The 17,130-nt window shown below is 41.7% G+C and overlaps 1 protein-coding gene across 1 annotated transcript; it reads left to right on the top strand.

The window, feature by feature from the left end:
- Positions 1-296: 296 nt before the first annotated feature.
- LOC137935238 (uncharacterized) lies at positions 297-16,388 on the top strand. The gene is made up of 3 exons (XM_068779928.1): positions 297-446; positions 566-1,266; positions 16,325-16,388. Exons 1-2 carry the CDS (start codon positions 297-299, stop codon positions 1,205-1,207), a joined length of 792 nt encoding a protein of 263 aa, XP_068636029.1. The 3' UTR covers positions 1,208-1,266; positions 16,325-16,388.
- The last annotated feature ends 742 nt before the right edge of the window (positions 16,389-17,130 follow it).

The following is a 17,130-nucleotide window of genomic DNA, read 5'->3' as shown; positions in this document are numbered from 1 at the left end:
TGTTTTCCCTAATTCCCTATATAGGGACGTGAGATGAATGAAAAAATTAAGTATTGAGAAAATTAGAATTAAACAGGTCAAATTCTCCCTGAGAGGTCTAGGTCGGATTCTCCCTCTGAGGTCCAAGGTCAAGCCTCCTTTAAGGCTCGTTCCCTTCCTCCCCACACTGGAAGAAATCGTCCGGTGGTTGATCCAAAATGGGGCATAACATCTTCTTGGTATCAGAGCGGACCACCTGTGGTGATTCATTTTCCTGGGAGGATTTGCGTCGATATTTGGTCGAACAACGTCCAGTTATGGAGAAACAGCATCAGGCCATGGTGCAGGCCATGGAGGAAATCAAGACGAACATGTACGCCGTGAATGAAAATTTACAGCGGATCATATGGCTACTGAATGAGGAAGTGGGTCATGGTCAGATGTCGTTGGGAAATTCCACTCTTCTGGTCAAGCACCACCATTCCTGCCCACCCCCAACCCCACCACTTCTGCGTCATCAAACCCCGCACAACCTTCGTAGGCCAAACCACCTAGGGCTCCTCTGCACCCAGCACAACCTTCGTAGGCCAAAATGCCAATTCGGGAGCTCTTGGTCACGGAAAAGCTCCTCAAATTCCGACACCAGACGGCGGCGACCCCAAATCGTGCACACCGGAGGGGTTTTTCCCCACCCTTGTCTCACGGGAAGCCGTACCTCTTGCTGCACAACAGACGCGAAAAAGCTTCCAGTTCGAAGGATCACAGACTCGAAAAAGCTTTCCGACCTCCCGATATCAAAAGGCGGGACCCAAATTTTGGGAAATCGGAAGACATTTCTGCCCAAATCCCATCGATACAGGCTGATTTGGGTTCGACCTGCCAAATCCCCTTCTCACGGCCAGCCGCACATCTTGTCGTACAGCAGACAAAAGTATTCCCATCTGCCTTGGTCACGGCGAATCAATTCGACCCTCCCTCCTCTGTCTCCGAAAATCTACAAGCACCGGCAAAAACAAGAGTCCACCGGAAAATGAGGAATCACCGTTGGAAACTTATCCAATGGGATGTGACTTCCAACCATCATCTCCCACTGGCAATCCCAACTTCCAAATTGGGTGGGCATGGCTCAGAAAATTTTTTTGGGGGGAATTGGCTTCCGGCCAACAGCTATCAGTTTCAATCTTCTTCTCGGCAATCCAATGGAGCACCCTCGTCCACGCAGTTGTGAGGCATTGTCAAAATGGAAGCTTCGATTCGGCATCTCTGGTTTTTGATAGACTGGTCAAGGTAGGTTCTCAGCCAAACTCTGTTACTTATTCGTGTTTCCTTCATGGTCTTTGCAATGCTGGTCGTCTTAAGGAAGCATGTGATCTGCTCATTGACATGAGAAATAGAGGTGTTTGTCCTAACGTTCAAACTTACACTGGTTTGATCCCTGGGTTGTTTAGAGTGGATTACTTTGAATTTCCTATTGGCTTGTTTAACAAGATATTACAAGATAGTGTGGTTCCTCACCCAGTCACTAATAATGCTCGATAGCCATGGTATGAATTACTAGTCATACCTCTTCGGTTTGAGCTTCTGTGTTCAATCATGATTCCACTTTCTATCAAGGTTTCTCTCGATTCTGTGGTAATTTTATATGCAACATTTATAGACTGGGAAGATGAGATGTATGATACAGACACCAACACTTCGTCCCATGTTGCAAATACAAAAATTTGTGAGGATTTGGGACCAGTGGAGTACATTTTGTCTATTGTTAATGCTTGTTCTGAAGTTTAGAGAAAGTCAGGTAGCTTTCATTTTCTCTGTAAGCACGGCCTGGATGGAACTCACCCTAGAGCTGACAGCAGTGTTGACCTATTGACTAAATTTTGCAGTTCTACTACTGGTATATATACTTCTCTTGGAATTCATAGTGAGAGTGAGCTTGCAATGACATGTGGAGCTACTGCAAAAAGGTTAGACCACGATAGATTTGGATTGGATGGGGAATTTGTTCAACATTTAAAAGAACAACTTCTTGAGGCCCACTCTTGTTGCCAATATTATATGAGGAGGACTTATTTAGGGTCCCACAGTGATGACTTGCTCAGAAAATCTAAGAAGCAGTGCAATGAGGATTTGTTTAATGAACCGAGAGTTCCTCCTCCTTGTCAACCTTTGAGCAGTAGGCTTCCACCAGAGCTAGCAGGTGATGTTATTCAGGCATGGGAATTACTATTTTCTTTTTTATGACACATTAGAGCTAGAAGAGACTATATCCTTTGAGGAACTTAAAAAAGAACTCCTTGACCTATGGTTTGATGATCCAAACTATCTTGAAAAAGTTGAAAAAGAAATACAACAAGAAAAAGACCTTTCCCTGCAGGGCAGTGAGCGCCCTTTATCCACTTCTTTGTCTACTTGTGAAGCTGGAATTCCTCCAAAGGATTATCTCAATGATTCAATTATTATGATTGAAGTGGAGTCCAGCATTGAAGCTGCTCATTTGAAGAAATTGGATCATGCCCCTGAAAATCTTCAACTCTTTAGGGCCGAATTGCTGGCTTATGTCTCTCTTGGTGTGGCTAATGCAGGATATGCTGGAGTCTTCCATGTTGCAAGTCCAATCCCTCTAGGTAGTGTCCCCAATCCAGAGATTGACTTAATTGAGCCTATTGTGACTGGTACCCTCAATGTACCTAAGGCATTTACTGAGGCACTTGTGAGACAGGTTATTGTTGTTTCTTCTCCCTTTGTTGTTCCTATGCCAACAACGTGGCCAAAGGATACAATCATGGATGAGACTTGCTGGTCAGACAAAGTATACTGCAGAACAACTGGGAACTGGTACTGCCTTGCAAAAACAATAGCCGCAAGTGAAGCTTTGAAGTATGGACAGAAACACAACATTCGGTGCATAGTTGATGTCTGAGTTGTCGCTGAAGCTCTTCTCCTTATCTATGCAAGATCAGATGCATCTAGGAGATCCATATGTGGCCCCCATGCAATACAGGCACATGATTTAGTTGACAAGTTACTGAGCATGTTTTCACACTATAATTATCCTCAAAATTTTGTCAATGATGGTGATGATATTTGTTTGAGCTCTAAGAGGGTGAAGAGTTAAGGACACTAAAAAAAAAAAAAAAATTGCTCCTCTATTAGGTTGCTCTACTTTTGTACTCCAGCGCGCTGCTACTGATACTAAAGTTTCCACTTTACATGGACCTAGCCGTCGGCACGGACATGCCATTCTACATTCGAGCTTGAGGGCAAACTCGTTCTCCCGGAGGGGAGTAATGTTATGGAGTCATTAGGTGTTTATTTTCAATTTCTATTCATTATGGGTTTATTTGCAATTTCTATTCATTAGGGGTTTATTTGCAATTTCTATTCATTAGAGGTTGTTTGCAATTTCTATTCATTAGGGGTTTATTTTCAATTTCTATTCATTAGGGGTTTATTTGTAATTTTTTGAACTTATGGCCTTTGGCATGTTTTCCCTTACTCCCTATATAGGGACGTGAGATGAATAAAAAAAGTAAGTATTGAGAAAATTAGAATTAAATAGGTCAAATTCTCCATGAGAGGTCTAGGTCAGATTCTCCCTCTGAGGTCCAAGGTTGAGCCTCCTTCAAGGCTCAATCCCTTCCTCCCCACGTTGGAAGAAATTGTCCGGTGGTTGATCCGAAATAGGGCATAACAGGCGATTGCTACTGCTAGGTCCGTCAGTGTATTGCTGAGGGGATCCATTTTACCTGTCTATAATACATGAAAATTTTCGTGAAAATTCTTGAGTAAGAGTATTAGGTAAATAATTTTTATCTCCTTTAATATGTTCAACAGTAAAAGAGAATTAGAAGAAACATTGCTGTCAATGGAGTAATCTACCTCAACAAAGTGAATCTTCTAAATTTCTTGTCATAAAATCAACAAAATTTTTACAGTCAGTTCTAACTAGAAATTCTTTCGGGGCAAGATAAACATAAAATTTCTTTACCCAATTTTTTACTGTTAAAATTTCCTTTTCCTAAGAATGATAGTTTATATTAGCAGATGAAAACGTTCCTGACGTATATTTACATATTCTCTCAGAATCATTGGTTTTAAATTTTAGTACTGTTGCCCAAGTATGATCTGAGGCATCAGTTTCTAAAATTATTTTTGCATTTGGATCTGGTAGAGGTAACGCTGGGAGTCATTTCATCATTTGTTTGATCCGGATAATTTCTGAACTGTCTATGGGAGTCCATTCCCATTTGACATCTTTGTTTAACTTCAGTTTATAGGGTTTCCTAATTTCTACTAAATTGTTAATGAATTTTTCAGCATATGTTAGGCATCCGAAGAATCGTTGAAGTTGTTGTACATCTTCTATCACATTTGGAAAAGCTGCTATTTTTTCTAGAATATGATTTTGAAGAATGATTTCTCCTTTTGAGATGTTTAATCCTAAGAAATCTATCTTAGTTTTAAACAATTCTGATTTCTTTTTGTTGACTGTTGTACCAACGTTTGTTAAGGCATTTAATACCTTAAGTACTTGCTCTTTATGTTGATCCTTTGTTTCCAAAAAGACTTGAATGTCATCAACATAAACTAAGCAGAATTTAAACAATGGTTTGAGGATGTCGTCCATTCCTCTTTGAAATATGTTGGGTTCTTGTTTTAACCCAAATGGCATAACAAGCCACTCATAATGTCCCCAAGGACAACTGAATGCAGTAAGAGGAATAACTCTTTCGGTGAGACGAATTTGCCAAAACCCTAACTTGCAATCGAACCTGGAAAACCATTGTTTTCCTCTTATTGCAGCTATTAACCTTTCTTTGTTGGGAAGGTAGTAACCGTCCATTTTTGTGTCTTCATTAACCTTTTTATAGTTAATGACCACTCTTGCTTTTCCACATTTTATCTCTGCATGATTCCTAACAAGAAAAGCAGGAGAAGTATGTGGAGAATAACTTACATTTATTAATCCTAGAGTGAGCAAGTCATTTATCTGTGTTGAAAATTCTTCAACATCAGAAGGAGTGTAAACCATAGGTTTTTCTCGAATTTATTTTTTCAGGAATAAGAAGTTTAAGGTCGGCATATGGTTTTTGTTTACTCCACCATTCTAATGGTTTCTCAGAATACGTGAAATCCAGAAGTTGTTGAACTTTTGAGTAGCAGGATTCTGCGATTAGGAGAGATTCCAAGGGGGGAACCTCATCACCACGTTTGCTTCATTTTTTGTAGACCTGATGGAGAACGTCTCCATTGCCAGAAATGGCAAAGGCTTCAGAGGGTTTTACTGCATAAATAAATACGATAGAATTATCTATTTCGTATCGAGTAGGACAACGAAGTTTATAGTATGCTGGTGTTTATTCAACAGGGGCGTGGAACATGAGCCATTTATTTCCAAGGACTAAATATGGTCCTGAGTTTATGTTTGGTCCTAAACTAATGAGTTTTAGGATCATAAACTTTTCACCTCCAATGTTGAGATGAATGTTTTGGGCTTCTGCAGGAAGAAAAATATTTTCTCCTGAGCCGACTATTACTTGAAGGGGGTACTTCAAGTGGTTTCCATAGATCTTTGGGAAGTAAATTTTGTCTGGCAAGACAATATGAACTTCTTGTGTCAATGAAAGCGTGTATATGGAATCTGATATATCCAGGTAGCTTAAGCATGACAGTGATATAAGAATTTCCAGAAGATAAATGCTCTGCGTTTATGTGAATACTCATTAAGAGAAGGTGCCTGAAGAGTCAAACAGGTTTTCTGAGTTCTCTGAGGTGGAAGACTCAGTTTCAAGTTGAAGTTCATATACTTCATCATCTGACCAGATTTCATCATGATAAATGATTTCCAAGCCTTTGTCTTCGACGAGTAACATGTAAGGATTGTACTGCCGTGTTTTTTGAGTATTTGGACAATCTTGAGCGAAATGTCCTTCTTTTTGGCATGTCCAGAATTTGCATTTGCTTGGGGGTTTCCCCTTTGGGCAATATGAATTTGACCCTTTACTGGATGTGGTGGGGCCAAAGTTTGTTCTTTTTCTGAAGTATCACTTTCGGGGAGTATACCTAGATGTTGAACTTGGTTGTACCCTAATTTTTTTGCTATGAAATTTCTTAGGATATTTTCTTTGCTGATGATAGTTGGTTTTACAACCATAAGCTCCTACATTTTTGTTCTAGTTAGAACTACATAATGTTTGTTTGTGTGCCTTACTACTTTTCTTTTGTATATTTTTTTTTTTGGCTTCATAGATATTTGCCAACAGGTCTTGTACAAACCTATCACTTCTTCCTAATGTATCAAAATTTAGGAAACTATCCGTGGTTACAGTACCATAATCTGGATTATTTTGCCAATATTTTATATTGTAGTCTTTTTCAGCTATATTTGCAAAAGGTTCTGGCAATTTTGAATAAAAGATGCATAGGTAAGGTTTTTGACCATCTTTTGTCAGTTTGTAGAAGTAACTTGCAAATTCGCAATAATACTTCTCATAAAAAAATGTTACAAATTTGTAACTTGTTTAATTTTTGAAGAGTTTCTAAACGTTTTCTTTGTTTAGTACTCTCTTTGTGAGCTTCTAGGGTTGGATGTATTCCTAGAAATTCTTTTGATATCTTAGCCACTAATCCTTTTAAGATTGAAGCTATAGATGTCGTTGTTGCTCATTTTTGGTCTTCGGGAAGGTTGCCCCACCAATGAGCTACGTTACCCTGTAAAGTATGGGTAAAGAAGTTAAATGTTGAATCTCTATCCTAAGATTCATACATATTCGCAGCATTCCTCATGGTTCTTTCCCATTCTTTAAGAACTTTTTATGCATCCTTGGGGCAATTCAAGTTGAGATAAAATCCAAAAGGGTTTATGCTATCCATGGATTGGTGTCCCTTAGTAGCATGAGATGGATCGACATTTGTGTATTTTGTCAAATACCTTTGTCCTCCCAGGGATATTTTGGAGTGGGAGAAACTTTCTCTTTCTCGAGAATTATCCTCTGTCCGGTCGTGGAAATTGTCTCGAAAACTATCTTCCATATGGGTATCTGTTACGGTCCCGGGTCATGGATCTAGTAACACGGCGTGGGATTTGTGAATCCAACACTGGTACTGAGTTGCTGGACTCGATAAGGAGGGTTAAAGATCCCTTCTTAGGATAATCATCCACCAATGATTAGTCTCCCTTTTTATGAACTCACTCTAGTGCTAAAGTTATAGCTAGAATGGAATTAATTCAGGTGGAGAGATAATGGAAGAAATACCTGTTCTTGCTCACGTAAATCAGGGTTTCAACCCTAATTTGGTGCAGCTCGTGCTAGGATTGAAGGCCTAGCATAGGGGGCAGCCTTGGCTCACATTGATGGTTGTTCTTGCTCTGTTTCTGTGATGAATCACCAACAAGAGGAGTTGCACTAGTCCTTCACGTGGAAGAACTAGAAACTCTTCCTTTTTGCTGCTCGTCAAGAGGGATTGAACCCCTACTTGTTGTTGACGCTGAGGAGGAGGGAAGACCCTCTCTTTGGACTCAAAAAAGGGGTAGGATGCTCCTCTTCCATCTATGGATGATGGTGGATGAAGGTGGATGAAGATGGATCGCAATGGAGTGTGAAGAATAGGTTGGATTTTTGGAGTAAACCCTAAACTCGGGATCAAGAGGTGATCTCAGCCTATTTACCCTAGGTTATTCTAAAATATCAAAGCTTACCTATTTCATTCATTCCTTTCCCTTAAATAGATCACGTCATGGATTTTTAGGGTTAGGGTTACAATAATTCCCCATAATGCCCCTACATATAAAAGTAACTAGAAGTAACTTCTACTTAAAACAATATAAGAAATAAATCCTACTCAAAGTAATATAAGAAATAAATCCTATTGAGTGAGTTGTTGTTGCCTCCTTCATTGAGTACTCGGTGTGCTATTGAGTCAACAACATCTGCCTCCCCATGGAGAAAGAGCTTGTTCTCAAGCTCAAAAGCTGGGTAGACTTGTTTGAAGATGTCCACACGTCGGGGTTAGTGTCCGTTCACTGAACGAGAATCTCCCAATGGTCATTGGTCAGCCGCGTGCGTAACACCACAGTTGGGTTAAGAATAACCCCGCCATTATCAACCGGTAGTAGGAATGGAGTGGATGTAGGCTGCGCCCCGGAATGTGGCTTAAAAAGAGAGACATGAAACACATCATGAATTTTGGCTGTGTCCGGTAATTTGAGCTGATAGCCGACTGGTCCCATGCGTCGAAAAATGGGAAACAGCCCAAAAAATATGGGAGAGAGCTTATGACGTGGAGTTCCCGCAAAAGACTGCTAACAGTAGGGCTGGAGCCGTAGCCACACATACTCCCCAACCTCAAAAGAGACCTCACGCTGGCCTTTGTCAGAGGCATCCTTCATCTGAGCTTCATTGTAGCTGTTCTGTGATATTCTGTAGCAGCAGATCCCGGTCCATGAGTGCCTGATCAATCACATCCACAAGGGTGGACCTTGGGTTGTACAAGAGAAGGCGAGGTGGATCCCAGCCATATATAACCCAGAAAGGAGTGGATTGCAAGGCAGAGTGGAATGAAGTGTTGTAACAGTATTCGGCCCACAGAAGCCACTAAACCCATTGTCGCGGATGATCCCCCACCAAGCACCGTAGATACATCTCGATGGTGGGGTTCACCACCTCTATCTGCCCGTCTGTCTGTGGATGATAGGCGGAGGAGAACTTCAATTTAGTCCCACTCAAGCGAAACAGTTCCCGCCAAAAAGTGCTCATGAAAACGGCATCTCTGTCACTCACAATGGATTCTAGAATGCCATGTAAGTGGACTATCTGCTCCAGAAAAGTCTGAGCAACCCGTGTTGATGTATACGGATGAGCTAGAGGTATAAAATGTCCGTACTTGGAGAATCTATCAACCACCACAAAAAGTACGGATTTTTCGGAGGACAAGGGTAGACCTTCCACAAAATCCATCGAAATATTGACCTAAACCTTCGTAGGAAGGGCCAGACGCTAGAGAAGACATGCTAGACTCAAGTGCTCGGCTTTGTTGCGCTGGTAGACCTGTCAGTTGCCCACATAAGTTGCAATAGAGGGTTTCATGGCTTGCCAGTAAAAATCTACTTGAATTCTGTGCAAAGTCTTTTGTATCCCCTCGTGTGTACTATCATGGTAGGCCAAGAGAATAGCTGGAATCAACTCGGACTCAGGTGGAAGAAAAATATGTTGCTTGTAATAAATAAGTGAATCCTGGATGGACCACTTCGAATTCATTGTCCCTTCCGAAATCTTCTGATGCAGTTCCTGCAATGTAGGGTCAGTGGCATGTGCGTCTCTCACCAAGTCCAGGATGAGAAATCTCGACTGGCTGATCGAATAGACCGACTGATGATCCTCAAAACACCGTGACAAGGCGTCTGCCACCTTATTTAATCTCCCCGCATGATATTCCACCGAGAAGTCAAACCACAACAACTTAATGATCCACTGCTGTTGTGGCGACATCATCAAACACTATTCTAGTAGGAATTTAAGGTTGTAGTGCTCTGTGCGTATGAGAAAAGCCCAGCCCCAAAGATAAGGCCTCCAATGTTGGACCGCTTTGGCCAACCCAATCAATTCGCACTCATAGGCTTCCAGCTTGCCATGACAGACTGCCAACTGTCTGCTAAAATAAGCAATAGGATGGCCTAGCTACTATAAAACGGCCCCCAATGCCCACACCTGAAGCGACGCACTCTACCACGAACAATTCGTCAAAGTTGGGAAGTTGTAATACTGACGCGGATGCGAGGGCAGCTTTGAGTGCCGCAAACGACTTGGTGGCCTCCTGATTCCAAATAAAGGAATTTTTCTTGAGTAGGCTGGTCAATGGTGCTGCCACTGGCCCATAGTTCTGAATAAATTTGCGGTAGTAGCCCGCAAGACCCGAAAAACCCCGTAATGCAGAACAAGACTGTGGCTGCGGCCACTTGTGAATAACTCAGATCTTCTCTAGATCCACCGTAACCCCCTAATGTGAGATAATGTGTCCCTCATACCCCACATGTGAAGCCGCAAAAGAACACTTTTAATGCTTCAAATAGAGCTGATGTGCTAATAACAATTCGAAAACAATCCTCAAGTGTGCCAAGTGTTCCTCAACCGACTTGCTATATAAGACTTGCAATATAAGACTTTCTATATATAAGAATATCATCGAAAAACACAAGAACAAAATTTTGAAGATAGGGGCTAAATACCCCGTTCATCAAAGCTTGAAAAGTGGAGGGTGCATTGGATAACCCGAACGACATGACAACGAACTCAAAGTGGCCATGTTGACTGCGGAATGCAGTCTTCTCGATATTAGAGGGGTGCATCCGGACCTGATAGTATCCCGAATGGAGGTCAAGTTTTGTGAATAACCACGAACCATGTAACTCGTCCAGGAGCTCATCCACTAGCGGAATTGAAAACTTGTCTTTTACTGTCTGCACGTTCAACTCCCAATAATCCACGCAGAACCTCTATGTCCCATTATGTTTCTTCACAAGTAAGACAGGTGAAGAGAACGGGGAGCGATTGGGACGAATAAGACCCTGTTTCAACATCTCCTGGCACTGACGCTCTATCTCGTCCTTCTGAAGGTGTGGGTAACGGTACGGTTGCACGACCACTACCTCAAATCCTGGTTTTAGACAAATCCTGTGGTCATAGTGCCTCAGGGGAGGCAAACCCGATGGCTCCTAGAAGAGGTCAGAGAACTCCTCAACCAGACCATCACTAGTACTGTTAGGCTATTCCTGTGTCTGCAAAGTGTGCATGCAGTGGGCCCTGTAAGAGCACCCGACTCCCGGCCAAATCAAAGCTCATGGTTAAAGCCGAAAAGTCCCACAGAATGTGCCCCAATGTTTGTAACCATTTAATACCTAATACCATATCAAATCCCGCCAGGGGAATAACAAAAAAATCAGCATTAAACGAAGTAGAGCCAATGGAAAAAGTTACCACCTTACTAATCCCATAGCTAGGGACCTTCTCGCCATTGGCCACTGAGACGGTGGCTATTAGATGAGTGTGTATCTGAAGCTGGAGATGTTGTGCGGCTGTCAAACTCAAAAAATTGTGTGTACTCCCCGAGTCGACTAATCCCACCAGTTCTCGATCGATGGCATGAGCTCGGACTTGCATTGTATTAGGCGATTTCTGCCCAGTAATAGCATGATAGGATATCTCCGATGGTTCCTCCTCGATAATATCCTCTGGATCCTCTGAATCCTCCACCTTGAGACAAAACAATCGTTTACATTGGTGCCCTACCCGATACTGCTCATCGCAATTATAACATAAATTTTAGGACTGCTTTTCTGACATCTCCGCACTCGTTAATTTTTTTATATAGTTCGGTAGGGGATTACCAGGGTGGGGATCGGCTACCCGAGTCTTAGTCGGAGTGTGTTATGCACGCAATAACATTATTATTTTAGTGTTTTCTTTTATTTACTTTATTTATTTCAGTTTTAGGCCACATGGGTATTTTTGGAATATTTTATTTATAGGGGTATTTTTGTAATATTTTATCTTAAACCCTAACCGGGTGAACCCTATTTGAGGAGTAAGAGTAATGAGAAAAAAAGCATTGAAGTATTAAGAATTAGGTTAAATTTAGGGTAAAGAGGCTTAGAGTTCTCCCCAACGAGCTCTAGGGTTTTCAAGCTTCCCTTTGGCTTGATCTTTCGTTTTCGTTCTCCCAATGTCTTCCTACTACCCCTACGGTAATGCTTGGAAGACTCGTAATCCGTGGCAGACCCTAGATCCTCCCAAAGAATCCACGTGTAAGATCCGGGATCGTAACAACTTGGTATCAGAGCAGGGTAACCCGACAGAGAGAAGCACCAATGAATACTTTGAATTGCTTGAAAGAAAATTTGATACTACCCTAGAGAGGTTCTCTAAATTTAATCTTGATATAGAGAGGTTGAATGGGCAGATGAACAACGTAACAAGTTTAACGAGGGGAAGGACCACAATGCGGGCACAAAACGTAGGGGGAGAGTTTGCTGCGAGAGAGAAACTCGCAGCAGAAGTCGCTCGAGATGTCTCGGAAGGGCAGGAGATGCAAGAAATCAGAGTGCCCCCTGTCTCTCCAGCGGCGGCGAAATCCGAAATTGGGGACACAAATAAGAAATTGGACTCCAAATTTCAAAAATCTGACGGTCGGGACTCAAGAAATCCAAATTCGGAGGGGTTTTCTGCTAACACCTCGTCGGCGTTGGACAAATTGGGTGAGACCTCAAATCCGAATTCACACCAACAAGGCTCACGGCAAGCAAAACACCTTGCCGAATAGGAGAAGGTAATATTTCCGGTGCTTCTTCCGATCGGGATGTGTTTCGGAGAGCACTTTGTCTTGGAAAAATTCCAAGCGCCGACACCTGAGAGGACGTCTCTTCATCACCGGAGAAGCAGGAGATCCCGTCGGTGAAATAGGCGACAATTCCGCAAGGGGTCTCTGTTCCGGGGGGGGGGGGGGGGGGGGGGGGGGGCAACGGGCTGCGATTCACCGCTGGAGCAGCAGGAGACTCCATCGGCGAAATTTTCGCACTGTGCGGTGCCGTGAGGATGGCATACGACCGTCGCCTGCCTTAGTCAGTGCCATGAGGGGAGGACCCGAGGTTCCCGAAATGTCTGACGGCCGCTCATTTTGGGGTCAACATGAGGAGGAGGAAGATTTCCGATTTCCCCAGAAGAGCCGTCGGAGAAATGTCCGCCGAAGGAGGAAGATGACTCCCGATTCAATTTTTCCTAAGTTAGGAAAATTTGATGAGCGCAGGAAACTGAGTCACATGCGGGACCGGGGGTCCAATACCGAGTCAACCCAGGCCAACTCGGACCGGGTCAACTTGGGAAAAAAAAATCTTTCGCTGGCTTGAGGCAATCCAATACCGCGGTTGACACTTGCACAGACACTGCTTCCGAGCTTGAGGACAAGCTCGTCTTCCAGGGGGTGTAATGTAATGCAGGCAATAACATTATTATTTTAGTGTTTTCTTTTATTTACTTTATTTATTTCAGTTTTAGGCCATATGGGTATTTTTGGAATATTTTATTTATAGGGGTATTTTTGTAATATTTTATCTTAAAGCCTAACCTGGTGAACCCTATTTAAGGGGTAAGAGTAATGAGAAAAAAAAATTGAAGTATTAAGATTTAGGTTAAATTTAGCGTAAAGAGGCTTAGAGTTCTCCTCAACGAGCTCTAGGGTTTTCAAGCTTCCCTTTGGCTTGATCTTTCGTTTTCGTTCTCCCTATGTCTTCCTACTACCCCTACGGTAATGCTTGGAAGACTCTTAATCCGTGGCAGACCCTAGATCCTCCCAAAGAATCCACGTGTCAGATCCGAGACCATAACAGAGTGTGTCTGGATGGGGCTGCTGGAGATGCTCCCTGATATGAAGTATAGCGGCGCCCTGGCCACCTGGAGGAAGTGTTCCTCTCACCCAACCAATCCGGCTTACGTTGCTGCAACTATTGTCGTTGTTCCATTGTTTGGGCCATATTAATTGCATGAGCTAAATCCGTAGGCATGAGTTCTACCTCCAGCCGCAGAAACTCATTGAGACCTGTTGTGAATAGGGAGACCTGTTGGTCAACCAATACCCTCTCACAAGCATGAGCCAACTTTTCCTGGAACAGTTTTTTATATTGTTCCACCGAACCAGTTTGTCTCAATAGGACTAACTCCCCCAGGGGATTGCTGTTGGCAGGAGGGCCAAATCTAACTGTGCATAGATTTTTAAATTCTCCCCAAGTCATCCCTGGTCTCTCTTTCTCTACTTGAGTAACCCATAACATGGCTTCATCTGTCATATGGAAAGAAGCTAGTTGCACCTAATCCCATTCAGTAGTCCCTTGGTTCAAAAAGAAAATTTCACATCTATGCAACCAAATTAAGGGATCAACTAAACCATCTCTTTTGGCATCTTCTCCAAAACCGATAAATAGGTGGAGTGAATCATTATCTACTTTATGAATCCATATGCGTAAAGTATGGATGCATATTTTGAGTCAATCTCATGACTTAGTTTCACTTAATTCCAACTATTGCTGGATTCAGTGGTGAAAAAGGGAGTGTTCATCCCTTGTCCGATTTGCTCATTCCATCACTGAAATTGAACAGTATGATCGAATTCAATTTTTGAACGAATGTTTTCCACCTTTTGAGGGCGTAGCGAAGGTTCTTCAGACATAATATCTGATAGTTTCAAAGGTAGAATTTTCTTCAAAAACTCAAACTCATTAAAACTTGTTTTGTCTGGCTTATTTAGGCTTTGCAACCTTGTAAACTCAGACGGGGTAACCAATTTTTTCTTGAATGAAAATTTATTCTTAAACAAGTCTGTTTCCATCAAAGATGGATCCATTGTGACTTCCTTTCCAGCTCGAGTAATAGATTTGGTTTTTTTTTGTTTAGGTATACATACTCCCAAAACAGTTATGACCCACAACCGGTCACACCCCAAATCACATTTGTATTCCACAAATGTATTAAATGTACCAAAGACCTCAGTTGGTCGGTCAGAAGGAACTTAACGGTCCTTCATATGACACGATGTTAAAAACTGGACATACCCATGTGTGTCCAATAATAGGTTATCCACATGGATGACATGACAAAAATAATCCAATATTAAACAATATAATGGATTTGGTTGGTGATATGCATCACAGTTTCTTTATGAAAATTTGTTGTGAAAAATACACCGGAGAATACATTGTCTTCCTATGCATAGGAATTGAAAGCGCAGTAAATGATCACGTACAAAGAATCAAGAGAAGCATTAATGCCCATCTTGAGGTACTAAAAATAGGAAATACTAATGAAACAGTAAAATTCCTCACTGACCTACAAAGATTTTTAGATCAAGAAATAAATCACACTAGGATCTTAGCACCGATTCGAGAGATGAAAAATAAACTAGTTAATAAAAAACCAAGTAGAAAAGATTTACAAGTAGCAATTTGTAAAATAGCTACTGTAAAAAATCAACATGATACAGATAAAGATCGTCTTATATGAGACATTTGCATCATAACTCAAAATGGTGAATTAAGAGAACTTGTTATCCAGCATACCTCTCCATTCATCACTTTGTACAATTGGAACGACTTATTGAAATTCTGTTCCGAAAATTAGAAGAAACAATGTCTCAACTAAAATTCCTAAATGTCTGAACAAATAGGTATAGAATGTACTTCTCTTCAAAACAGTGTTCATGTACATCATGAAACACAGGGAGAATACGATGAACATCCTAATCATATGCAGGATGGACAAAAGTGGACAATAAGTATCCCTAGGATAACTTAAGTCTATAATTAAGATTAGATTGAATTCCAAAAGAAATCCTTCATCTTCCAAAAGGAATTATTAGTAGAAATATAGGATACCGACTCAGGTACCTTCTGCTATAGATTGTTAAGTGAATCTGACTTAGCAAAGCCAAAACGATTCAAATATGTCCATTATGGACTAGTTCGTATAGGATTAGATCCCTTGATACGAAACAATCAGAATTTACCCTTCATCGCAGCTATCGTGGATAACTCAGTAATGAATAATTTTGAAAAAGCCCTACTCAGAGGAGTTAAAGCAAATTTAGGATTAGACCCAGTTTCCTTTAAAATCTGGCCCAATATACAAATAGATTTAAAAGACAAGCATATTCAAGATACCTTGTCCTTAAAAATATACATAGACAACTGGTCGAAAAATGGAATTCAAAGAGGACGAAATGTTATGCGCATACTCATATGCGTAGTAGCCCGAGGAATCCACATTGGAAAAGTTCCAGTTAAAGATTCAAAGAAAACCATAAAATTAGCCAAAAACATTGGTTATTCTAAAAACATGACCATAGAAGAACTCGACCCCCGAGAGTTAACAAGGCCAACATAATGGGTAGTCCAACCTTTGGCACCCAAACATCTTCCCCTCTCCCGTAAAACCATCAAGGACATAGAAGGAAAACTAGTGATTACAAACGCTAGGCCCAGCTTTTCCCTCAAATAGGATAGACCCTCTACCTCTACCAGTAGAGCCTGAATCAGTTACCATTTCAAAGGAATAGGAGATTGTTAAGCACCTAGCTGATAGATGCTATATTCTGACATGAGAACTAAGTTAATTATAATAGAATAACCTTTATAATTGTGTTATAGGTGGTTATTTATCTGTTTTCCAATGAAATGAGCATTTATTGAATTTGGCATTAATCACTGTCGATATTGCATATTTTTCTCTCCTGAATTATATTTCATTGTTTTTAAGGTTTATTTCTTCCTGAAATGCTTTTTATAGATTTAATTATGGAATTTCAGGAGAATTATGGTGGAGAAGGAGATATTTACCAAAATGCCCTTAGTGAAATGGAGATGATTTTTAGGTCAAATCGTTTTAAAATAAATAAGATGGTATTTAAAGCAAAAAGGGGGCGTCGAAAGAGGAGGTCGAAAGGGGACCCGAGGGTGGGGACCCGAGAGGGGAGACCCGAGCGGGAAGACAAAACAGAGCATGACCGTCGACCGAAACAGGGGAAGACCCGAGAGGAGTTTCCCTCTGTCGGTCGCCACGTAACCGTTGTTTGCCGCCCCACCGTTGTCCACCGTTGTCAACCGCCGTCCAGCAACCGAGAACAAACCCGAGGAGAGCTCGAGAGAGTCTCCATCGAGGTGAGTTCGACAGTCGTCGCTTGCCAAGCCGAGAAGTGATCCGAGAGGGCTTCTCCGGTGCCAACTCCGCTTTCCGACCATCCTCCGGCGTCGGTTACGTATTTTCGACCATTCCCGGAGCGATTCCGACTCCGACCGAGACTCGAGAGAGTCGGTTAGAGAACTTCATCTCTGTTTCGTTCTTCGCCGGACGTTCCCTCCATCCGTCGGCTTCCAACCTTCGTCGTCGGCATCGTCTCTACCTCCGGCCACTCACTCTTGCCAACCCGAAGCCATTGATTTTGCGAAATTGCAGCACCCGTGAGAACGAGTTGCTGCCCAAGCGAGAGGAGGAAGAAGGGGAGTAATTCATCATTATTGAATTTAGTTTTTATATGGTTTGAACTTAGGTTTTGAAAGTTAATTGAATCTGATTTGATAATTAATATTTATGTAAGATTTTTTTTTTTGGATAT

This window comes from Aristolochia californica, unplaced genomic scaffold (assembly GCF_029961685.1).
Source record: "Aristolochia californica isolate CCGP_79_NKW_82.1479 unplaced genomic scaffold, dmAriCali1.0.hap1 SCAF_6, whole genome shotgun sequence".
NCBI lineage: Eukaryota > Viridiplantae > Streptophyta > Magnoliopsida > Piperales > Aristolochiaceae > Aristolochia > Aristolochia californica.
Note: the sequence above shows the minus strand (reverse complement) of the source record. Positions and strands in the feature narration are given on the sequence as shown.

Excerpts from the sequence above, each read along its gene's own strand:
- LOC137935238 (XM_068779928.1), top strand. The coding sequence starts at position 297 with ATGGAGAAACAGCATCAGGCCATGGTGCAGGCCATGGAGGAAATCAAG. Across the intron at positions 447-565 it reads TGGGAAATTCCACTCTTCTG|GCCAAAATGCCAATTCGGGA; the intron begins GTCAAGCACCAC and ends CAACCTTCGTAG.